Source organism: Biomphalaria glabrata, chromosome 5 (assembly GCF_947242115.1).
Source record: "Biomphalaria glabrata chromosome 5, xgBioGlab47.1, whole genome shotgun sequence".
NCBI classification, from domain to species: domain Eukaryota; kingdom Metazoa; phylum Mollusca; class Gastropoda; family Planorbidae; genus Biomphalaria; species Biomphalaria glabrata.
In genome coordinates this window covers 51,591,037-51,616,431 of record NC_074715.1, presented here as the reverse complement: position 1 = coordinate 51,616,431, position 25,395 = coordinate 51,591,037, and the positions used below count along the sequence as shown (strand labels likewise).

The 25,395-nt window shown below is 35.5% G+C and overlaps 1 protein-coding gene across 2 annotated transcripts in view; it reads left to right on the top strand.

Annotated features, from left to right (window-relative positions):
* The first annotated feature begins 13,658 nt into the window (after positions 1-13,658).
* LOC106059117 (glycogen debranching enzyme-like) overlaps positions 13,659-25,395 on the top strand; it is a 46,153-nt gene continuing 34,416 nt past the window's right edge. For both annotated transcript variants that reach the window (XM_056031052.1, XM_056031051.1), the window contains exons 1-5: positions 13,659-13,832; positions 17,025-17,107; positions 22,516-22,738; positions 24,434-24,587; positions 24,950-25,135. In XM_056031052.1, the coding sequence (XP_055887027.1) occupies positions 17,026-17,107; positions 22,516-22,738; positions 24,434-24,587; positions 24,950-25,135 (645 nt within the window). In that variant the 5' untranslated portion in view covers positions 13,659-13,832; position 17,025. The remainder of the gene's footprint in view (positions 13,833-17,024; positions 17,108-22,515; positions 22,739-24,433; positions 24,588-24,949; positions 25,136-25,395) is intronic.

The window sequence follows — 25,395 nt, the reverse complement described above, 5'->3', positions numbered from 1 at the left end:
CAGCACGTCAGCTGCAAAAACTAAAGATAGAAATATCTGCCTGAATAGCTTTACTTTTTCTGGTCAACGTTCACTGGAAATTCCTTTTTTATTACAATTTTTTTTTATTACTTTCTTGTCTATTTAATCATGTCTAACTGTTTGCGTCACTAAGTAAAGGGTAGTAAAGTACCTCCTTGCGATCTATAGGGCTGACGATGTTAAGGTCATCTGTTTTTTTTTTTGGCCAACGGTTAACGAGCAGGGTGTCGTGTGGCCAGTACAACGACCGACCGACTTTACTTTCCCCAACTAAAGTCAGGCACCCAGTAGAGTTGTGTGAACTCGGGGGGGGGGGGCTAAAAAATCCCGAAATCCCTAATCACAATCTACACCGAGATTCGAACCCAGTACCCCAGGTTCAGAAGCCAAGTGCTTAGCCACTCAAGCACCTGACACCCATTTGCGTAACTACGATTGTAGAAATTTTAAGCCGAAAATTAGCAAAGATTGTTTGGTCAGTAATTCCTTTTGTTTTTGTTATCTAAAACAAATTCTTAAAAAAAAATTATGATTAAATTTTTTTCTCAGCAACTATATTCATATTTGTAATCCTGTAGATATCTTTTGTTTAAAGGACGTTACTTTATTCCAAATAAAATTTCAAAGGTTATTCCTGTTTGTTCTTTTACAAATTTCGTCCTTACTAACAGCCACAGCTTCAGATACTTACATTCACAGCTTCAGTTACTAACAGCCACAGCTACTAACAGCCACAGCTCCAGTTACTAAAAGCCACAGCTTCAGTTACTAACAGCCACCGCTACTAACAGCCACAGCTCCAGTTACTAACAGCCACAGCTTCAGTTACTTACAGTCACAGCTTCAGTTACTAACAGCCACAGCTTCTAACAGCCACAGCTCCAGTTACTAACAGTCACAGCTTCAGTTACTAACAGCCACAGCTTCTAACAGCCACAGCTCCAGTTACTAACAGCCACAGCTACTAACAGCCACAGCTCCAGTTACTAACAGCCACAGCTTCAGTTACTAACAGTCACAGCTTCAGTTAATAACAGCCACAGCTTCTAACAGCCACAGCTCCAGTTACTAACAGCCACAGCCACAGCTACTAACAGCCACAGCCACAGCTTCAGTTACTAACAGTCACAGCTTCAGTTACTAACAGCCACAGCTTCCAACAGCCACAGCTCCAGTTACTAACAGCCACGCTACTAACAGCCACAGCCACAGCTACTAACAGCCACAGCTTCAGTTACTAACAGCCACAGCTCCAGTTACTAACAGCCACAGCTACTAACAGCCACAGCTTCAGTTACTTACAGTCACAGCTTCAGTTACTAACAGTCACAGCTTCAGTTACTTACAGCCACAGCTTCAGTTACTAACAGCCACAGCTTCAGTTACTAACAGCCACAGCTTCAGTTACTAACAGCCACAGCTTCAGTTACTAACAGCCACAGCTTCAGTTACTAACAGCCACAGCTTCAGTTACTAACAGTCACAGCTTCAGTTACTTACATTCACAGCTTGAGTTACTAACAGCCACGCTACAGTCTATTCTATGTTATAAATTACAGATGTTGCTTCAAAAGAGAACTTAATTACGTTTTACAAGTATCCAAATAATTATTCAATCATGCATGATAATTAGAGACTTAAACTCTACTAAGTCCAGTGGCGTAGTTAGGCTGGGGGCACCCACTTGAGGGGATCCCACAAACGATTGTCCAGATTTTTTTACATTAAATTTTAAATATTAATACACTGCCTTGTATTATTGCTATTTATGTTGTTACATAAGTTAGTGACACTCTTGCATGTATTCCGCACAGATTACTATCAGGGAATAACCTGACTTATATACTATTAAGTTATAGGCCTATAGTTACTAAGTTATTATTATCTCATGCCATGATGTCGAATGTCAAAATACTGGGGCCTCTAAAGAAGTCAGGCCCCCCGGCCCCAGAATACCTAGCTACGCCACTGACCAAGTCTTTGGCTTTCCTGACGATTCGTTGCTCTAATGGCTATAGTGAAAAAAGAACAGTTGTATGAATTTGTCCTCATTCACCAATCGTAAACAAACAACATTTAGCCACGTGGTGCTCTATCTCTTCTATATAATTTACGATCTAATGTTTAATTCATGATGGCTGTCACGTGACAGTTTTTTTTTCGTTTTTTTATTAATATGATCACGTGACTAAATGTTGTTCGTTTACGATTGGTGAATGAGGTCCATTGGGGAGTAAGAATACAGGAGCGATATGTGATTTTATTAAATGCACAACAGTCTGGTCTATATTTACGTTTTCCACATTTTAACATTCAAATGTTTTATGCATATGTTCAGTTAAATAAACAGAATCACTAACACAAGAAGGCGCGGTGTCTGAGCAGTAAAGCGTTTGGCTTCTGAACCGTAGGTCCCGGGTACGAATCCTGTTGAAGACGGCGAGTTTTTATTTTGGGATCATTGGACGCCTCTGAGTCCACCCAGCTCTAATGGATATCTGACATTAGTTGGGGAAAAGTAAAGGCAGTTGGTCGTTGTGCTGGCCACATGACAAACTCCTTGACTAGAGGCCACAGAAACAGATGGCCTTGACATCATCTGCCCTATAGACCACAAGGTCTGAAAAGAGAACTTTACTTTACTTTGCTAACACAACAAGAAAGGTTTATTTCTTTTAGTAAAGTTCCCCCTCTTAATCCTAACGATCTATATAGGGCAAATGACCAACCGCCTTTACTTGACCCTACCCAAGTCAGGTAGCATAAAGGTTGGGTAGCCAAAAAAATCCCTGTCTTCACTGAGATTCAAACCCAGGACCCCAGCTTCAGAAGCCAAGCGCTTAGCCACTCAACCACGCTTATTTAAATGTTTCAATGGGAGAATTAGAGCTTGCATTGTTGTATATATGTCTATGACTATATTCTAATCAGCACAATTCAGTACGCAAGTTAACATTTTTAGGTGAGCGCTTTTAAATCTACTTCAAGAATTGTAGATTTTATTTTGGAACAATAAAATTATTGTTTGTAAGAAAAGTTCTATGTTTCATGTATTTTTTTTTTTAATTTCTGGAACTACAATTATGCTTGTGTCTTTGTCACAAGAAAGATGGTTTTACATAGCTTCTATCAACTATCTCTGTCTGTCTGTCTGATAAAAAGTGTTTATACATTTTATTTCTCTCACACCAATTCTCGGAGAAAAAAAGAAGAGAGAGAGAAAGAAGAAAGCTGCCCTGTCAGCTAGCCCTAGGACAGATGCAAATACATGCACGAACTGTAGCAAACTCTGCCGCTCCAGAATTGGCTTGATGAGTCACTCCAGATTCTGCCCCGTCTCAAGACGAAACCAACTTCCGAACTTCCTATAACCCAATCTCAGATCAAGTTGAAAATTAGCACTATTATTTCTAGTACCTGACAAAACAAGAATCAATTTTTTTAAAAATTAACCAATTAGTTAATAAACTATTGGTAATTAATTATTTTGTTTGGTATCGCACAAGGGAAAGAAATCGTACTTGACAGATGTGGTGGTATAAGTTGAATTAGTCCCCTTGAAGAGGCTTTAGCCCTTGGATCGAATTAAAGTAGTACAACCTTTTTTTTTATGCACTTAAAAAGCTTTCATGGCAACATTCCCAGAGATCTCCCCTTCTGCCTCCCTCCCCCCCCCGCCCCTTTTCAAAACTGGTCCAATCAAGTGAAAGGATCATAGCGCACTGAGCAAGCGAAAAATATGTAATTTGTACTAAACAGAAACAACTGGTACAAAAGTTTCTCATGGCACAGATTTATTATTGCTAGTCTAGATCTATTACAAATTTAATTACATGACTGATCCAAACTAATTAATACAATAACATTTAATATAAGCTATGTTTTTTTTAAAAGTATTTTTGAAAATGTTTTTCTTGGTTACTACTCTAGTTACTAATTATTTTTTTTTTACTCCTGGGAATATTCCGAAACAACCGAATTAATAGATTTATCAAAAGGCGGGAAAAAAAAAGATAAACTTTAAATTTCCCGCTGATAGGCCTAATTTTTGTTTTAATTTAACAACCTCCATATAGTAGTTTCAATGTAAGTTTTCCTATATCCCAGATGACAGCTAATCTCTCATTTGTTCACAATTCAAATCAATCTTGTTCAGAGCTTAATAGGTTGAATTAAATAAAAAATCCAATTAAAAGTTTAATTTACTTTGTTCTAACAACGATAATTATGTCCTGCTAGTGCAGTGCGTAGTATTAGGTCTATAATATAATTAAAATGACTTTTAAATTTTGCGATTTGTAAATAGTTTCCGACTTAAGACATTTTTCATACAAAAACAGATTACTGATCATAAATACAGCTTCTAGAAAAGAGAGAGAGTATTTGAATTATATAAATACATAGATATTAATGTTACGTCAATTAAATAATGGCAGAACAAAAACCAATGATTGTAACGTTAACTCTTTCTCTCCTAATCGACGATGCCATCGTTGATTTGACCTCAAACTTTTCTTTATGTTCTATAGAAGGAGCAGGCGTTCCCCTGTAACCCTATACCAGATAAAACATTTTCTGATCACAACAAACAAAGTTATTGAAGCTTAAATCATAATATGGTAGTGAAATAGTAATGAGCAAAAGGAAGAATTCCGTCTGAATGTGAAACAATAATGACGGAGGGAAAGAGTTAAACGGGGGGCAATATAAATAACATCTTTCATCTTACTAGCAGATTTACTACGATTGCTGCCTGGTCGTGCGGTATGCACGCTGGACTAACGTTCGGACTTCTCGATGGTCCCGGGTTCATACCCAGCTCGAGGCCATCCCATATCGTCCAATGGGAGATTTGGACTAGAAAGAAGATTATCTTCAAGTTTGAAGCAACATCTGAAACATGTCAAACATTTTACGAATAAATATTTTAATTATAAACAGTGTATAAAAGTCCAATGTTGCTCCCATAACTCAACAAGTATTAACTCCTACTATGGCATTGTAATGTTTGTCTTACTTTAATACGTGTCAATATAAAGAAAATTTTTTTTGCATTTGGATAGGTGGACTGTATTTTGCTTGGTATTTAAAATAGTGAGTATTTCTTCGGTTAGTTTTTCAAAGTATTAACTTCTACTGTTCAGTTTGAATTTTGTCTTACTGTAATACGTGTCAATATGAAGAAAAATTTTTGCATTTGGATAGGTGGACTGTATTTTGCTTGGTATTTAAAATAGTATTTCTTCGTTTAGTTTTTCAAAGTATTAACTTTTACGTGTGTACGTTATTGTTTGTCTTACTTTAATACGTTTCAATATGAAGAAAAAATTTTTGCATTTGGATAGGTGGACTGTATTTTGCTTGGTATTTAAAATAGTGAGTATTTCTTCGGTAAGTTTTTCAAATCGCAGTTTGAAGTACAAAGACAAAACGAAGAAATACGTCCTAGCATCTTCTGTTTAGACCGATGTGATGTACAGTACAATAACATGCTCGTGTCACTTTACTTGTGAACTATATCAAAACTGTTGCCAAGATTTTCTAAAACTCTTGTTTCCAAGTCACAAACCTAACTTTGACCGGCTTTAATAAACTAATCGAATGAGCACAAGATGGTATACACTCGAGGTATCTGATTATATCTGTCTCCAAGAAGATCCAAATACACAAATAAGTAGCCCTCGTTCTGACAACCCTTTTAATGATAGTTTTCAGACTTCGCAAAGTATCACCAAAGGCTCAGACGCTTGTAAGTCAACTTTACCAACACGTTCCTGCCATAGATTTGGATTCTGGACTCCCGGGAACGCTATTCTGCCTCATCGTGGCACTTGTAAGTCAACTTTACCAACACGTTCCTGTCAAAGATTTGGATTCTGGTCTCCCGGGTACACTATTCTGCCTCATCGTGGAACTTGTAAGTCAACTTTACCAACACGTTCCTGCCATAGATTTGGATTCTGGACTCCCGGGAACGCTATTCTGCCTCATCGTGGCATTGTAAGTCAACTTTACCAACACGTTCCTGTCAAAGATTTGGATTCTGGTCTCCCTGGTACACTATTCTGCCTCATCGTGGCACTTGTAAGTCAACTTTATCAACACGTTCCTGTCATAGATTTGGATTCTGGTCTCCCGGGTACACTATTCTGCCTCATCGTGGCACTTGTAAGTCAACTTTACCAACACGTTCCTGTCATAGATTTGGATTCTGGTCTCCCGGGTACACTATTCTGCCTCATCGTGGCACTTGTAAGTCAACTTTATCAACACGTTCCTGTCATAGATTTGGATTCTGGTCTCCCGGGTACACTATTCTGCCTCATCGTGGCACTTGTAAGTCAACTTTACCAACACGTTCCTGTCATAGATTTGGATTCTGGTCTCCCGGGAACGCTATTCTGCCTCATCGTGGCATTGTAAGTCAACTTTACCAACACGTTCCTGTCATAGATTTGGATTCTGGACTCCCGGGAACGCTATTCTGCCTCATCGTGGCACTTGTAAGTCAACTTTACCAACACGTTCCTGCCATAGATTTGGATTCTGGACTCCCGGGAACGCTATTCTGCCTCATCGTGGAACTTGTAAGTCAACTTTACCAACACGTTCCTGTCATAGATTTGGATTCTGGACTCCCGGGAACGCTATTCTGCCTCATCGTGGCACTTGTAAGTCAACTTTACCAACACGTTCCTGCCATAGATTTGGATTCTGGACTCCCGAGTACACTATTCTGCCTCATCGTGGCACTCGGGTGGAAACAGTCACTAGAGGACGTAATTAGGCTAAATGAATAGCAAAACAAAGCTCTTGGAGTATCCAAGAAAATGCGAGAGTTTTCCCATTGCACGGTGTGGAGCTGAAAGAGAGCTTCCAATTCGCTGTCGACAATCCATGCGCCGTTCCTCAAGGGACCGTTACACTAATGGCGAATCCTGCACGGTTAGCTTGGTACAACATAGGAAAATGGTGTGGGGTTCCCGGTGTACTCTGCCTTCGGCCATGCATTTTAGTCCATGCGCCCGGAGTGCCCGATATATCGGAAATAGCAATGCTTTACAAAGGCATTGACTTGGACCTCTTCCAGACAGAACGGTTGGTTCAAGCAGGCTTACACGCCTAGAGCTCGAAGAGCCTTCGGATCAACTCTTTTGACAATCAAACGACCTAAATGTAAGCATATATCTGTATAATAAAAGGTCAGCTGAGTCTGCTTTATGTTGGAATTTGTATTTAGACATTTTCGATCTATAACATCAAAGAGCATTGCCCCACAACGTTTTATGAACTGTTCGATTTCATTTTTTTTTACCCCCGAGCGTAAAACGAAATGACTAAACACTTATATTACAAAACAGTTCCATCCAAACACTATGAACAATTTTTACATGTGAATGTCAAGGGTTTAAAAGATGTTCACAGTTACTGCGATCTGTGCAACGTTGCAAGTGATGAGTTGCAAGTAAATAACGAATTTGAAGCTTTACGAAACCTTAAATGAGCATCTCTTATAGAGGCGGTGTTTACTGTTATGGACAACAAGTTTGAAATTCAAATTGTATTACTGCATACAAAATACGATGTACCCTGGATCTCTATTAACTGTTCCGGCTCAAACGTAAAAGTAAACAAGGTTAGAAAGAGAGTTTGTGTAGAAACACAAACTCGAAATCGGGCCCCCGAAGTGGTCCACCCAGGCAGGTAAAAAGGCAGGTAACAATATTTTCAGAAAGAACATCAGAATTAAATTTGATCAAAGACAAATGAAAGAGAAGAATGGAGAAAAAAGTTTGACAGATTTTGTGCGGTGCCCCAGTGGTCCAGCAAACCAAAGGATAGTTGAAAGTGAATTTGAAGTTAGAAGTTAGACATTTCACACATAACTAATAGAGTCTTTTCCCCTTTCGGGGGCGCTAAAAAAAAAAAAAAAGCAACAAGATTAATTCGCTGTGTACAATACATTCGTGTAATAACCAATTATCGAAAACAGAACAAGGTGAATGTAAATATCAATAAATATTAAAGCTAGCTGTACCTGACTTGGCAGAACTCATTTCCATGACATTCCTTAACAAATTGTCCTATTATGTTCAATGTTATTTAACAATATACGCTGGCTATGACATGCTAAACAAGTGGAATGTTTCACAACTTTATTCGAGAGAATGTTTTATATCACTGAAGTGGTTGCATTGTCGTACAAAGCAATGAATATTTACGACAACCAAAAAGAAGACATGCTTTATTTTACAGACTTCACCAAACTTTTTCAATCTCTGGTTACATCCGGAGAGAAATTGGCTAGTGAAGACCTGCAGTCACCACCAAAATTAAAAGCGCTGAAATTTGTTAAAATGTAGTATTCAAAATATCTTTTTATGATGCCTAGTTCATATCAAAAAAATAATAAATACTTCTTCTTCTAGCCAGCATTATTGCTGCTGAGCTGTGAGCTCTTTTGCAGACTGTGCCAAGGAAAAATAGTGTGCTGTTTTCTTCAGTTGTTCAGCACTGCCATACAGGGTGTTGGTTATGTTGGGCTGTAGTGGTAGTAGGGCCTGCCTAAGGTGGATTAGGGAGGGGTATTCAAAGAGAAAATTAATAAATACAAAAATGGTATTTAATAGAACAAATAAAAAATATAATGCCAGTTTCCGCAGAGATTCAGATAATGATTCAGCCTATGAAGATTTGTTAGACTTAATTTAACTCTTTCTCTCCTAACTGACGATACCAACGTTAATTCCATCAGAACGTGTTAAATAATTACGGAGAGAAAGAGTTAAAGCTACACTGTGTTGATGTATTAAAGACTGAAAACGCAAATGCATCAGAGAGTAACGTGCCCTTGAATATCTTAATGTTTTCGTGTCATTGTCAGAAGCCATGTTCTCAACTACTTGCAATATTTTACAATTATTTCTTCTTTCGTGTTGGAAAAAGTGGCGTCATTCCATGGATCTCTACCTTTGAAAGAAACAGTGACCGCTCATGTCATTCCTGTCACGTCATATTTGGTCATTTCATCTTTGGTCACTTCACCACTGGTCACTTCATCCCCAGTCATTTCATCCCCGGTCATTTCATCTTTGGTCACTTTATCCCCGGTCATTTCGTCTTAGGTCACTTCATGCCCGGTCACTTCATCTTTGATCACTTCATCCACTGTCACTTCACCTCTGTCACTTCATCGCCGGTCACTTTATTTTTGGTCACTTCATCCCCAATTAAATATTTTTTGTTCTACTGTTTTGTTGAAGCTTTGCCTTTAAGCCCTCATTTCATCTAATATATAAATATGTTTATTTAAATTGCTTGTAGATACTTTGTTTACTTTAATAAATGTCAATAAGTAAATATATTGTAAAGTGGGAGGGGGGGTCTGTATTTAGCTATCTTGTTTTTATTTGATGTAGGGATGTCAATGTTATCCTGCTCATATTCCATGATGTAGCCTAATGGTCGAAGGCCAAGGTGTGGTGAAAGTAATGAAAATCTTTGGAGAGATGAGAACGACTAGACTACTTATGATCATGCCGCTGATAACTTACCTCCTGACGGCCATCTTTCAGTTTATCTTTGTCTATCGTTCTGTCTTGACTATGGGGCGTCATATTTATTCCAATAAACGTAGTCTTCATCCTTCCTAAGTACCTAAGTACTATTTATCTCTAATTGATTTAGATTTAACGCGCAAATAAAAGTAAATAAAAATTTACATTCTAGATGTTAAATGTTTATAGTTTTTATGACACCAAAGGCTTTATTTGATGTGCTACGATTTTTGTAATGTAAAAAACAATCTGAAATAGTCTTAATATCATACTTTTGAAATTATTATTTGTTGGATGAGAGGATGAAATCACCTGGGATGAAGTGACCTGGGATGAAGTGACCCAGTATAAAATAACCAGGGGTTGAAATGACCTCGGATGAAGTGACTTGGGTTGAAATGACCTGGGATGAAGTAATCGAAGATGAAATGAGCAGGGGTTGAAATGACCTGGGATGAAGTGACCAGGGATAGCAAAAGATGACGCAGCATGCCAAATAGGAAAGGCAGAAAGCTTTTTTTCTAAAAACTTGGGACCAGCCAAGTCATTGGAATTTAGATTAGAATATCTTGTTTTCTCCTATAATTTAATGCCTTTATCTTTTTCAGAGTATTTTATTAGGTTGTGTTTTCTTGTGCATTAAAGATCTTCCAATGTATATGATTCTTGGTATTATTTAGACCTTTTAAATAAAAATAATTACATTTGGTTTAATAACTGTTTTGGTCTAGGGAATACTCCCCAAAAAAATTAATTGTTAAAATAATCCTAAAAGGAAATGTCAACTTTAAAATTTTTACAAAAATTTTTTGTTTCTGTTTTAAAATCTGAATTCCCTATTGAAAGTTCACAATTAAAGGCATACTATTTCCTTCTAATAATCAAACACTCGCATGTTTGCATTTCGAATCCTCATTAAAACTTTTAATCAAATTCGATGTTTAAAAAAATTAAATTTTTAACGTATCTTTACTTTATGCCATTTTAATAACTCTATGCTTCGTAACCGCATCCAAACATTTAAGAAATGGAAATACAGATCTAATCTAATGACATTTTTTTTTATAAATTGATCATAATGCTAGATTTGTTTAACTAAAACGAGAATGGAGAAAAAATTGAGACTATGACTCAAGTTCTCAAGACAATGTTTAGGAAATCATAACATGTTCTAAGGAGGCTGAATTAAAAGCTGAAATAAAAAAGTTATAATAATAATCTTTATTGTCCGTATGGAAACTTGTCTTACAATTGGTGCAGCTTACAGTGTTGTTATTTCTGCCAATATGGAAATGAAATGTGTTTATTGCAATATGATGACTATATTTTACCTAGTAATAAATGTTTTAGACATTTCATCGATTTATTGTTCATCAGATTTTAATCATTTAGACACCAAAGAGAAAATTAAATTAACATCTAACTTATCTAATACAAGCTGTCTAAACCGATGTAATGTTCATAGTGAACTAATGTGTTCATGTCATTTTTCAAATGAGATAGATAGAAATTGTTGCGAAGATTTTGCGAAATCCTATGTTGAAGTCCATGACCGAATGTTACTCAGCTTATTTACGTTTTAGAATCAGCACAATTATGTAAACATTCCAAGTATCTGATTATATCAAAATGTCTTTCAGAGAAGAGACACACAAATGGGGTTTTCCAGTTTTCAGAAAAGTTACAAAATTTTGACCATGATTCTAGTGCGGTTAGTCAGTTGTTTCAGCAAGTTCCTGTCACAGATTTGGATTCTAGACTTACATTCAAAAATATAAGCATATATCTGTGTAATAAAATCTCAACTAGAGCTATTCTATTTTGGGATTTCGAACTTGAAAATAAAAGAAAGTTGCTGCATAACATTTTATCCCATGTCCAGTTTGAAGTTTTCCCTCCTAGTGTAAAACAAACAGATATAATCCTTCAGTGTTCATTGGATCAAAAATTATATTACAAAAAAATTCTATTAAACATTATGAACGACTGTTACAATTGAATTACAGTAGTTTAAAAGATATTCACAATTACCGTAATCTGTGTAACAATACAAGTGATGGATTGCAAGTAAAAAAGAATTTGAAAGTTTTAGAAAACATTAAAATGATAGGCCTATATCCTCTTAAAGCAACTTTCGCTGTAAGATCTAATAAGTTAAAACTAAAAATTGTATTAAATAAAACACTTAATGACAATTTGCCTTGGCGGTCTATGAGTTGCACTGCAGGAGTGATGTATTATTATAATTAATTCTACATGTAAAATAGATTCATGTAATGAAAACGTACTTAAAACAGGTCAAAAAGAATGTAAATATTTGCATATTTTAGTGCTATCAGTACCTGAAGAGGAAAAACGTCTATACAGAACATATTCTGGCACATCAATTGATTACATTCAATGTTATTTAACTGCATACGCTGGCTATGACATAATTCCCAATTGGAAGGTTTCAACAGCCTTTTATAATAAGAGGCTGGAGAAAATGTTTTATATTATTATCTTTACAGTTTTATCGAACTTTAAAATGAATATTCACAACAACATTGAGAAGGAAATATTTCATTATACACATTTCGCAAAACTTATCCACTCTCTGGTGGCATTTAGGTCAAAATTGGCTGCAGAAGTCTTGGTACTATCTACTGCAGATGGCTCGTAAAGCTAATCTGACAGTGATTTTGTACTTAGTAAAGTATGAATAAAATGCAATGACGAATTTATTTTCTAATACAAAATATTAATTTTCACTTATTATCCTTATCACAACGCATGATAGGCCCCGCGCAATCCTTTTCGCATAGGGCCCGGCAATATGTATAGGACCGGTCCTGCATGCAGGGCAGGCCTTAGGTAGAGATTTTGAGTCTGGTAAAATTGTTTTCACTGACAGCAGAAATGGCTTGGGCGAGTGACTGGCGCATAAACAAGTAGGCCCTAAGCTTCGGGTAGCGGGCTCGTTAGCCATGGCTGGCTATACGTACCTCTGCTGCCTTGCAGCTGTACCCAATCATGAGAAAGGCTTCGGGAGTCAACCCTGAGCAAAAAAATCAGGAGCCAGCGACAGGCCTGGCCTTAGATGATTGGAGGCTTTAGGCGAAGTGAATTTGGTAACCCCAGATGAAATAAAAAAAAAAATAATAAACAGCGAAAAAAACAACAACAGTACGCTATTTATTTAAAACCTATATAGTGACTCCAACGGTAACACTAGTCACTAATTTTACTAATGTCTTCTCTAAATTTTTTTTTTTTTTCAAGATTCCTGTGCCCGAGGCCCCCACCAATCGAAGGCCTAGCCTAGTCTCCTGTTTTGTTTGCATATATATATATATATATATATATTCCTAAGGCCGGCGAACCTTCGGCAGTATGCAGCACCCAGTAGGCCTACTGCACCCTCACATAACCGGCATCGCCGCTGACCCCAAACTGTATCGGCACTTGCCGTTCCTTTGGATACATAAGCTGTGTGGAGAGGATAAAAGGGGGGGGGGACTGCTGTGTGGGCGTCATTGTTCTGACTAAAGCTAATGTCATTGCAGTAAAATCCTAGATGAAAAAAAAAGAAATCTGCCTTTATATGTGTCCTACTGTCTTTATAAGTATTTTATTGGGTTACCTGCGTTGTATGCGGGCGGGAATGAGCGTGGGTTACAGTCAAATGAAAATTGCTTCATAGATGAACCATATCACTTCTAGTTCTATGATTGTCCTTGACAAAAGGATGAAAGAACTTCCGAAAACGCATCTATTGAGACGGCCCAGAGGAGTGACTACAAGTTTATAGAATTATTTCCCTTAGGCCTACTAGCAGGTCATGGGGGTGAAGGTTGATATTTGCGAACTTAGACTCGAAAATCGATGATCAAATACTGCAAAACAAGTTAAAACTGTACTTACATCAAGATCTATCTACACTTTTAAAATTTGAAGAAACATTTTCATTTCTCATTTTATTTTAGTTTTCTACATTAACTTTTTATTAATAACGATCAATACAATTAATATTTTCTAGGCTCTCTATATCGAAGAAAAAGTAAGTAATCGATTATTCGGTTTTAAGGTCACGATAGTCTATTATGACACTGAGTGATAGATTCTTATGTCTGTGGATTACCTTGTGCTGAACAAGAACAGAGATAACTTTTCCATGTGTTATAATCTGCACACTCTAATTTAGATCTGGACTCTAGATCTAGATCTTTTTTGTTTATTCCAGAGACACTAGAGTCTAATCTAGATTTAAATTAGGTAATCATAGATCAAGTTATAGATCTAGTTGAAGAGTTATACTATAGACTGTCACTCTGACTCAACTCTACTATAGATCTAGTTGTATTACTTGTAATCTAGTACTATTATTAATTATTTTATTTTTATTATTTTATTATAAATTTTATAGTAACTCTAGATCTAGAATCTAGATCTAGTACTAGTCTTACTAGATTAGATCTAGTAGTAGTGAGTAGTACCTAGACTCTAGTTAGTACTACCTACTTAGCTAGGTAACTAACTATATATATATTAGTATTACTATTATAATAAATAATAGATCGTTTCATTACTAGTCTAATCTACTAATCTAGATCTAGATTGGACTAGATCTATATAATACTACATCTAGTCCTCTCTCTCTAGTCTAGTAATAGTAAGTAAGTCTAGTAGTTACTCTAGTACTAGATCTAAGTACTAGTACTAGATCTAGTTACTCTTAGCTCTAGTACTACTACTACTTGTAGTACTAAGACGACTAAGTAGTAAGTTAGTAGTACTAAGTCCTAAATACTAGATTCTTGCTAGATCTACTACTCTACTAGAGGAGACACTACTCACTAGTACTTTAGATCTAGATTCTAGTAGTAGAACTGTAGAGACTAGAGTGATCAGTCTAGTAACTAGATCTAGTACTAGTTTCAGTAGTTATGAGTAGTACTAGTAGTAGATCTAGTAGGCCCCTACTACTTTTACTATTTATATTAAAACATATTTATATTTTCATTGAATTGATAGCTCCTAATTTAAATTCTTAGGTTGCATGTTACATTTCTGTAGACTATAGGTTTGTTTTGGCCTAATCATGTCTGTATAATTCACCATCTGATCTAATATAGAGGATGTCTTTTGCAATGCATTTGAACATGCATGACTAGTTGCATGAAGCGTAGGACAGTAATCAACTTCTTTTTTAAAGTAACATCTGTATTATATAAGATATTACATGTACAAGCCAATAGTAAATGTGCATGTAGGTACTTTAAAAGAAAAAAAATATTAAGCTGTTTCAACCATCTTTTTAGAAGACAGCATTATATGATGCATCACAGACAAAAGTGTCAATAGTAATAAAAACAAATGTTCAATGTCTAAACATGCTCTTGTATATTATGTTATCACCATAAAATTTCCTGATCTAGTACACAAACACTATATAGACTAGCAGTTTGGTTGCTCTGGTTGATTTGGTATCAATTTGCTTAGAAAGTTTTAACACTTTATGAACCTTTTCGAATTTCTTTGTCATCACTCCCAGCAATGATTGGGATGTCTTCTTGATAGAATCTTGACAATATTTAGTTGCTAGTTAGTTTTCTTTTACATATTTTGGGGTTTTCCTTCACACAGAGTAGAGCAGTGAGATTCATAACAAACGAATATTCACATTTTACTAGAGGTAACACCTTTTTAGTAAAATCATTTAAAATTTAGAAAGCCTTCAGGATAGAAGACTTAAAAGTGAAGTAGCAATTATACATAAAACACTAAACCATAATCTTCAAATACAAAATCAAAATATAATAAAATACTCAAAAAGACACAAATATTAAGGTGCATTTCTCATTCCATATCATGCTAAGACGAATATGTACAAATGCTCCTTCTTCCATTGTGCTATTAGAGCATGGAATGGGTTGCCTGAGCCAGCCAGGATTACTAGTGACTTGGCAGAATTTAGGTCATTGGCTAACATACATGACTAGATGCATGACGCTTAGGACGTAATCATCTTATTCTTGAAGTAAGGCCTGTATTATATATCAGATAAAATAAGAATTTTTTCAAAACATCCTTAGGACAATGGTGGATGTCATCTGGCAGATGATCGAACAACAGTCCAGCAGACATACAGCATGACCTCTCTATCAAAAGAAAATAGAGACTGTCTTAATAAAAAGTTGTAGTGACTACATCATCTTTTACTTTTAATAACTAACTGTTCTTATACTTCACTGGTAAATAAGGATGAGATGCTCTCCAGTTAACTTTTAACTAACTTTAGTAAGCTGGGTTTCAAAAGGAAAACTTTCTAAAAGTTACAACTATATAAGTTACTGTTCCTTCTACTTCTAGGTAATTAATTTCTTGTTATAGCGTCATGTATTGGCTTGTGGCCATAAATTGCAATAAAATTGAAATAATTAAAATTAAATACCCCAGAGTGGCATTGATGTTCCTCATATTGAACAGTTTTTCTGTTTTAAAGTGAATTAGTGTTTCTCTTTAACAAGAATTATATATATAAAGCTTTTATGTTGAATTGTAATTCAGTTTTACTTATTTACTTTGAATGCTATCAGCCACTTGACCCACATTCTGATAGTTTTCTAAAATGTGTGAACTTTCACCTGAAAATTTATATTTTGGTTGTTTTCATTCAACAGTCATCTTGTGGAGTCATATGGATTTAATATAAGAGCTGGAAAACTTTTTTTCCCTTCAAAACTTGTATGTTTTCACTTAGCAACCAAATAAACAAACAAGAATCATATGTTTAGTATTTTTTGGACCAAGTATCTATGTGCAGCTGGATACTTAGCACTTCCAAATGTCCAGATTTTTTTTTTGGTTTTGTTTCAGTGTGTGTTTAACAGTTTTGCTTGTTCAGCAGTTCTTATGTCACTTTTTTTATGCTACTTTACTTCTTTTAGTCAGTATTTTTAGATGGCTAATTAAATTATTTTTATAAGTTTTTAACAATTTTTTTTTTTTTTTTACATGGGTGTATAATTAAAAGTAATAAAGTGTAATTATGTAATTATGAATTCATTTTGCAATAAAAGATTTAATTCAATTCTAAAAAAATAATTTGTTTTTTTTTTAATCTTTTAATAGTGAAAATAATATAGATATCTACTTTTTTAAATAAGGAATTACAACATTGAAAATGAAATATAATATATATACTTCTAGATGTGTTGCTCTTGGTAAAATATTTCCTGTAGCTACAGAGTTTAACATCAAACAGTTCAAATAATTTTAATACACAACTTTTTTATTTTTTTGTTGTATTGGAAATAGTTTAGTTTTAATTTAGTCTTACTTCTTAATTTCTTATATGAATCATGTTTTGTCTTGGTAAAACTATTTTTAGTTCAACTGCTTGTTCTTAGAGACCAAGCCTAATACTAAATGTTTTAATACCAATGTTTTTGTTTTGTTTTCCAGAATGAGTTCATTACCACAAATCAGAGTTCTGACACTAAATCAGGATGAGAACAATCAGTATAAGCTCTATAGATTGGAGAAAGGTGTGGTTTTACTTCTATTCTTTTTTTTTTTTTTGTATCATAAGTACCCATAGAATTATGTTTGTTGTTATTTAACCCTCGAACTGGCTAAACAAACTTCCGGTGCATTCTGGGATTTTTAACATTTGATATAAGAAGAAAGTAAAGTGCCACTTTCAGACCTTGTATCATTTGATATGCATGGTAGGAAATAGTCTAAAACTGCCTTAAATTAAATTTCAATAGCATTTATAAAATAGTTGTTTATATAGTTTAATATATTTATAAAATAGTTGTTTATATAGTTTAATATATTTATAAAATAGTTGATTATAATATAGTTTAATATATTTTAAAAGATAATTTGCAAGGAATACTAATAATTATATTAATTCGTTTTTAAAAAAATTAAAGAGATAAAATTGTGAAAGTATAAAGAAATCAGAAAAATCTCATTTAGATACTTCTGTTCTCCCTAAAACTTCTTCATTTTCACTACATTTAATCTAGAGATCCATCATGGACATTGTGACTTTGCCTACTTCATAACTCTTGTTCTACTATTTGTAAACCAGATCTAGTATGTAGAATATTCCAACTAACTGTCACTAACTTTAGTTCTATTTTTAAAAAGAATAGCTAAAAATAATAGAATCTCCAATGTACTGTGATACTTTATGGCCCATGGCCAGCATCAGACATTGCTAAAAAAATATATCTGATGAATAACCACCATGTAAACACAAATAAATGAGAAAAAAAAAGAAATATTTTTGGTTCTAGTAAATAGACCAAAATGGCACCTAATATAATCGGCAGATGACAGTTCCAGGGTTAATAAGTGATCATTGGGATCTTTTGGTGACTTGATATTAAATGGTTTTTTTTTTTTTAAAATGTCAATTTGTCTTATAAATCTTATTTTTTATAAGTTACAAATATGTTCCTTCTAAACAGAAGATAATTGTGTCCTGAACATAGCTATATGTTAGTCTAGTTGTAGAAATTAATGAGAGACAAAAGCTCTGCTGAATCAATAATTTTCATGATTCCTGCAAGCTTTTCCATGCTCTGTTGGCACTAGGGAAGAAAGAGTTCTTGTATAAATTCGACCTAGCATACATAATGTAGCCTACATTAATATATAATGGAATAAGAAATAAAAAATTTTAATGTTGTGTTAACATTACAATATCTTTGAATGTTGAAAAGTAGCTTGGTTGAGGCAGTCTATGGAGATTTGTTATGACTAGTTGGGCCGTATGATACATTGTGTGTGCCTTTTTCTTAATATATATATATATATACATGTACCATACATACATGTACCAAGAGCACAGATTGAATAGTTTCCACTTGCGCTGCCTGAGACGCATAATGGGCATCTCTTGGAGGGACCATGTCTCCAATCAGGAAGTTTTAAGATTGGCCAATATGAACAGCATGTATGCTCTCCTGACACAAATAAGATTACGCTGGCTCGGACATGTCACCCGCATGCCAGATGGCAGAATCCCGAAAGATATCTTATATGCTGAGCTTGTGGAAGGAGTCAGACCCAAGGGCCGCCCAAGACTAACATATAGAGATGTCTGCAAGCGAGACATGAGAGCCTCAGGCATCAGCGAAAGTAAGTGGGAAAACATAGCCAAAGACCGGAGTGCATGGAGACAGACTGTGCGTGCTGGGACAACCCTTGCTGAGAACAAAAGAATTGAAGCGGCTTTAATCAAGAGGGATAAAAAGAAAGCTGCCCTGTCTGCTAGCCCTAAATCAGAGGCATACACATGTACGAATTGTGGCAAAGTCTGCCGTTCTAGAATTGGCTTGATTAGCCACACCAGATTCTGCCCCGTCTCAAGATTAAGCCAATACCAGTGACTCAATTGGGCGCATCCATTGCCTTTCGAGACAAAAGGAGCCATATATATATATATATATACCTTTTATATATACCTACTTAGGTTGTAAAATCTTAATAGTCATGGGTGAAATGATTTTTTTTTTATTTGAAAAATATAAAGCTTGACTTGTTTGACATGAAATCATAATCTAAAATTATAAAGGTAATTACTTGACAGCAATGTGTCTATCTATATTCAGAGTGGTATCTATAGGGAATTAACTAATTTTTACACTTATGCATACATAGATATGTATATATATATTATCTATCATCATCATCAAACTCCATTAGAGTGAGGGCTTGAGAGGCTCAAATCCCCTTTGCAAAAGCCCTGGACAGAAACCCTGCTGATATATAATCTATAAATATGTTCCCCTCTAATTTTTATTTTTAAAGGTTGAGTCTTTAGATAATGTATAAAAGTAAAGCCCGTGTGAAAGTGGTATTGTTTAAAAAAAAAGGCCTTCATGTAAAATATACACACTTTGCATTGGGATGTTTAAATTTTCACCAGATGTATAGATCCACTTGTTAACTGAAACTCACAGAAAACAAAAACATGAGGAATAACTCCTTCCACATGTCATCTAAATATAGGTTATGCTTTTTTTTTATTGCAATGTGCTGTCTCTAAAAGAAAATTGGGACTATAGCATTCAAGTGTTTGTATACCAATTTAAAATCATTATCTGCCTAGTGTTGGCTAACCATTGTAAAAATGCAGAAATACCATACATTTCTTCCATGGGTTAATGATCTTGTATATATATTTCTTGATCAGGAAGATATTGTGAAGACCATATCAAATAATATATTAGAAAGAAGCTGAGGAATGGGTCATTGGAAGAGCAGGGTTAATTTTTTTCTTTTGAGAAAATATATTTATGTTAACTTATGTTGTCATGCCTAGCTGTTAAAATTTAAAAACAAAACACAACTATATTGTTGATGTTTTTTAGTCTTGAATATTGCTCTAATCTCCCCCAACCCCCTTTTTTTTCCCCAAAAAATATTTTTCTCCTGTATTTTCATTGCATAAAATCTTTACAGTCACACCTTTTAGTTATCTATTGTTTAGAAAGGTCATGCCATTTTTTTTTTATTTGCCAGGTGAAGATATTGGGTGTCATGGCCATTTAATACAAACTATTTGCTTGTAAAACTTTAGCATTGGGCTGACCTTGATGTATATTCTAGTGGGTGTGGGGCAAAGGTCATGGGTCTCAACCATCCATCCTTTCTTCCTGGTATGTCTCAACTTGTATCATTTCATGAACTGGGCCCATTTATTTTAGGCCTACTTACTGTTTTCCCTGTGTGGCCGCTGACAGTGGGGACTTCATTGGAGCATGGAAAGGAATTGGGGATTGAGGTGGGGGGTATGAACACTTGAGGTCAGCTGACAAGCCTAAATAGTACTGTAGTAGAATGGTGTTGAAGTCCAAGGTCAAAGTTTAGGTTGGAGGAAAGTGTGGACAAAAAAGGGGGGGGGGTGTTGCTGACTGATTTACTCCCAAACATTTGTTGAGTGAAGATATTGTAATAAAAGTCTTCTTCTAAAAGTAATGATCAATCTTGTCCTCTGCTTGTTGCACTATATAGACTGTAGAGCCACTTGTACCACGGTGTATGCTGTCTAGGGGCTACTCTTAACTACAGTTTATTTATAATTTATTGTAATGCATGCAGAATACTAAACTTTTAACCCTTAAAAACGCATGTGTTAGATTAACCTCTAAACATCATAATTGTAATTCCATTGTTAAGCAGCTCAGCACTTTAAGGGTTAAATGCTCCTTCTTTCCTATTGCTATTAGAGCATGGGATGGGTTGCCTGAATCAGCCAGGAAAACCAGTGACTTCGCAGATTTTAAAGTAACTTTTTTAACATTCATGTCTAGATTGACACACTCACATAGGGATACACGTAGGATGTAATGATCTTCTCTTTTAAAGTAACCTCTGTGACTTATAAGATAAAAGTGTGCTTAGAGTAAAGAAAAAACAGGGGGAAAAAAAGAACATTTTCACCATACAAGTGAATTCCCAATTCTTCTGTACAATAAAGGGAGTTAAGCTCCTTTTCAGATGATCTATTGGGCAGATGATGTAAAATTCATGTTTCTATAACTGATGGTTTAAGAGGGTGTCATGTTGCCAGCACAGCTGTCTTTCTTTCCCCAAATAGCGTCAGGTACTCATTAGGGTTGACTTAGGTGCATCCTAAAAATCACAAAGTTTAAAATCCCACACAGGCTAATAAAATATTCAGAAAGACTCACACAAAAAAAAACTTTTCTTATTCTGTATGTTAGGAACATTTCATATAAGTGCTCTTTCTTCCGTAGTACTATCAGAGCATGGAATGGTGAAACCAATGCTGTATTAGAGTTAAATTAATTCTATAGCATGCTCATTGCTCTATGGTCCAATCTCTTATATGGACGTGGAGGGAGGGGGGTGGGAAGGAAATATTTTGTGCTGCAAAGGCAAACAGCAATCCTAACTCAGATCAATCTGGGATTGGCTCTTCAAGCTCCTCTAGTGCTCTAGGTAGCTGGATGTTTTTTGCCACCCAGGCACATATACCACAAGTCCTAATTGTCAGGCACAACTAGATGTTCATGGAAACGTATAAATTATCATGCCTGATTTTGGCTATTTTGTCTCCTAATAGCTAAAAGCATATATTTAGAACAAGTCACAACCTATAGTTTAGTGCATGGAATCAAACGAAGCATTAGGGTTTACTAAAAGAAGTTTCTACAAATCAAATAAGAAAATAAAATTATAATGTTATTTAACCTTAGTTAGGCCAAAAATAGAATATGCATCCTCCGTTTGGGACCCCTCAAGTCAAGAAAACATTAAAAACCGGAACAGACACAAAATAGAGCAGTGAGATTCATAACAAATTCTTAACCCATCCAGCTCTAATAGGTACTTGACATTAGTTGTGGAAAAGTAAATGCAGTTGGTCGTTGTGCTTGCCACATGACACCCTGGTTAACCGTAGGCCACAGTAACAGATGATCTTTACATCATCTGCCCTATAAACCGCAAGGTCTGAAAGGGCAACTTCATGTTGCTGACATACATCACGCCCATCAGCCATTGGCCACAAAAACTTGAATTTGACTTCACCTTGTCTTTGAATTTGTATCTAGAAGCCTTGGGAAGACTGAAATCGCGATGTGAAACTGTTGAAATATTCTTAATATAATACAGACATTACTTTAAAAAAAAGAAGATGATTACGTCCTATGCTTCATGCATATTAACCAATGACCTAAATTCTACTAAGTCACTGGTTATCCTGGCTAGCTCAGGCAACCCATTCCATGCTCTAATAGCACTAGGGAAGAAGGAGCATTTGTACAAATGTGTCCTAGCATATGAAATGAGGAATGTGCCTTTATCTTTGTGTCTTTCTGAGTATTCATATTGTAAAATGAATTATTCTATTTTGTTCTAAAAAAGAGATGCAATGTTGTTGAATCATGTTATGATTTTATCTATTAAGGTTGGATTCTGCGCTTCGTGTTGGGACCCAGTTTGATGGCATCCAATGTGAGACTGTTCTGTAACCATCCAGACAACTTAAATAGCTCTTACGACAGGAAGAAGTTTTATGAAATTCATTGGAAAACTGTGACAGGCATCAAGAGTGACAGGACGGACATGATCGCAGATGTGAAGATCATCATCCCAGGCTCCTTCAACTACTTCTTCACTATTGACAATTCGTGAGTCGCTTATTTTATAGCTTATCAACATAGCTTTAAAATAGTTAGGTTTGTAATAATGTTTTGTTTTGGCTAGCATACTCAGTGGAATAGCTTTTATTTAGCACATCTATTATGTTTATTGCACATGTTCAGTGTACTATGGTCCAATCTCTTTTGTGTACCAAGCTACGGTCTGCTGGCTTTTTCAGTGCACAGACTAAAGGTTTGGAACTCGCTCCCCATTGATCTCAAGACAGACAACATGCTACACCACTTTTAAGAAGAACATTAAGACCTATCTGTTCAAAACTTTTTTAGATTAGTTTGTCATTTTAGCTGTTTGTGTTTGTAATGTTATTATTGAGCCTACATTTGGTTTATTAACAGTGCTTTATAAATAAAATTATTATTATTATTACCAGTGGGGGGGGGGGGGGAGAGGTATCTGGGGGAAGGTTTCTGTGCTGCCTTTAGGCGCTCACCAATCACAACTCTCCAACTCGAGCCACTTTGTTAGGGAGCCTTACCCAAGCGGTTTGGCCTCTCAGCCACACAACCCACATCTATAAAAATAAAAATCCCTTGTACGGCTAAGAATTGTTACATTGCTTTCACCAAAGATGTTTGAGCCCCATCATGGACATACGATGGTAATACCGCACTACAAATAATGATGTTTTTGCTAATGCCAGTATGAGAAGTGAAGAAGGACTTCTCATAGTTTTATAGCTACTCTGGGCATGACACATATCCTGTTTGGGGGGACGGCTGTATGCGAAAGACTAATCTTTTTACTGAATGGAATGGTGGTTGCCATTACTCAGGGGTGCCCCATGAAGACTCTTTTAAAGACCAACTTAGGTGCCAGCTTGCTTTAACTGACATAGAAGAGAGCATCAGTCAGCAGGCGGCTGACGAGACAGCTGGAGATTTCTTTAAAAATCCTCTCACACAGTTGTATATCATAGGTACAGCACCTGCTTCTTGGCTGCAACTATTGCTCTGTCACACATAATTGTTTACCTTAGGTACAACACCTGTGCTTTAAACTCCTAAAAGAAAACTTCTCCTAATTACAGGCATAGACGATGAAAGGGAATCTAAAGTGACCATTTACAGACAACAGTTATGTTTGTCCAGGTTGTGACAAAATATGTAAATCACAGCTCCGACTACGTAGCCATTGAAATACTGCACTCCTCCTTAAACCTTATTATTAGTTTTACTTATTTTAATTTGTAGTGACATTGTAAAAGAAGGTATTCTTATTTCTTGGCAGTGACTGAGTGTAAAAGAAAGTATTGATTTGCTTTCATCATATTTTATTTAATAATGAAAAGAAGAGAGAGAAGAAAAACTTGAGGCGTAGACCCAACTATAGCTGCATGTCTATCTAAAGCAGTGATTTGGTTGAAGACACTCAGACTTTTCAAATAACAGTGATGAAGAATAATTTAAAAAATGTTAAATTCCCCTTTCTGACCTTGCGGGGCAGATGATGTAGCCCATGGTTAACAAGGATGACTTAGAGGTGCCCACAGATCCTGAAAAAAAAATTCCAGTCTTCACCAGGATTTGAGCCCGGGACCGCCAGCTCAGAAGCAAAAAACCTTTACGTTCAGCCTCCAAGAGTAATATACCCATCTCTTCATTTGTTACACTTACAAATTTAATCTGTACAGACTAGAACATTTCTTCACTACTTCTTTTCAGAGTGAAGCAGGAGTCTAGCAATGGTTCAGGCTATTTCCTTGTGGACCCAACCTTGACAGCTGGTGATGAGGAGATTAACATGGATGCTATTGTCTGTCAGAGTGTCATCACCAAACTTCTAGGGCCATTTAAAGATTGGATTCCTAGGCTACAGGTTGTTTTTTTAATCAAATTATAAGCTTTTGTTTTATTTATTCATTATCCTACTTATCACCAAGTTTAGAAATAATTCAGAAAAAAAATAAATATTATGAGATTATGAAATATATATTTTAGTGAAAATAATTAATAGATACAAACAATGAACATCGCTTTTCATTAGTAAGATGTAACCATCAAGATGAACAATAAACCAACAAAATTAGAAAAAATGCATACTGTACATTTTGAGTTGTTAATGCATAAATTAAATAGTAAAAATAAAACAACAAATATCTAATAAAATATCAAAAGATTTCATAGCTTTTTGTATTGTTTATGGTTGCTTATTTAATGGTATGTAAAACATTCCTGTAGGTAGCTTATGAAAGTGGCTATAACATGGTTCACTTTACTCCAGTCCAAGAGCTTGGTATCTCTAACTCAGCCTACTCCATTCGAGATCAGCTTAAGTTCAGCCCAGTCTACAGCAAGGGAGATACAAAACAACATGATTACTCAGATTTGGAGAAGTTAGTGGACTACATGAACAAGAACTGGAAGGTTAGTATTGTCTACTAATGGGACATTATCACAACTGTTGTTACCAGCCTAAAAGTATGTGTCTTAAAGCAGCGTTTCTTAAACTGTGTTCCAGGGAATCCTAGAGGCTTGAATAGGTGCTCCACGAACTACTGGTATATTTAACTAGTAGGACTCCACATGAATTAATCTCTCTTAAAAAAATGCAAAGTGTTCTACTTGATATTCAGAATGTGCGAAGTGTTTTGTTAAGAAAAAAGTTTGGGAACCACTGTCTTAAA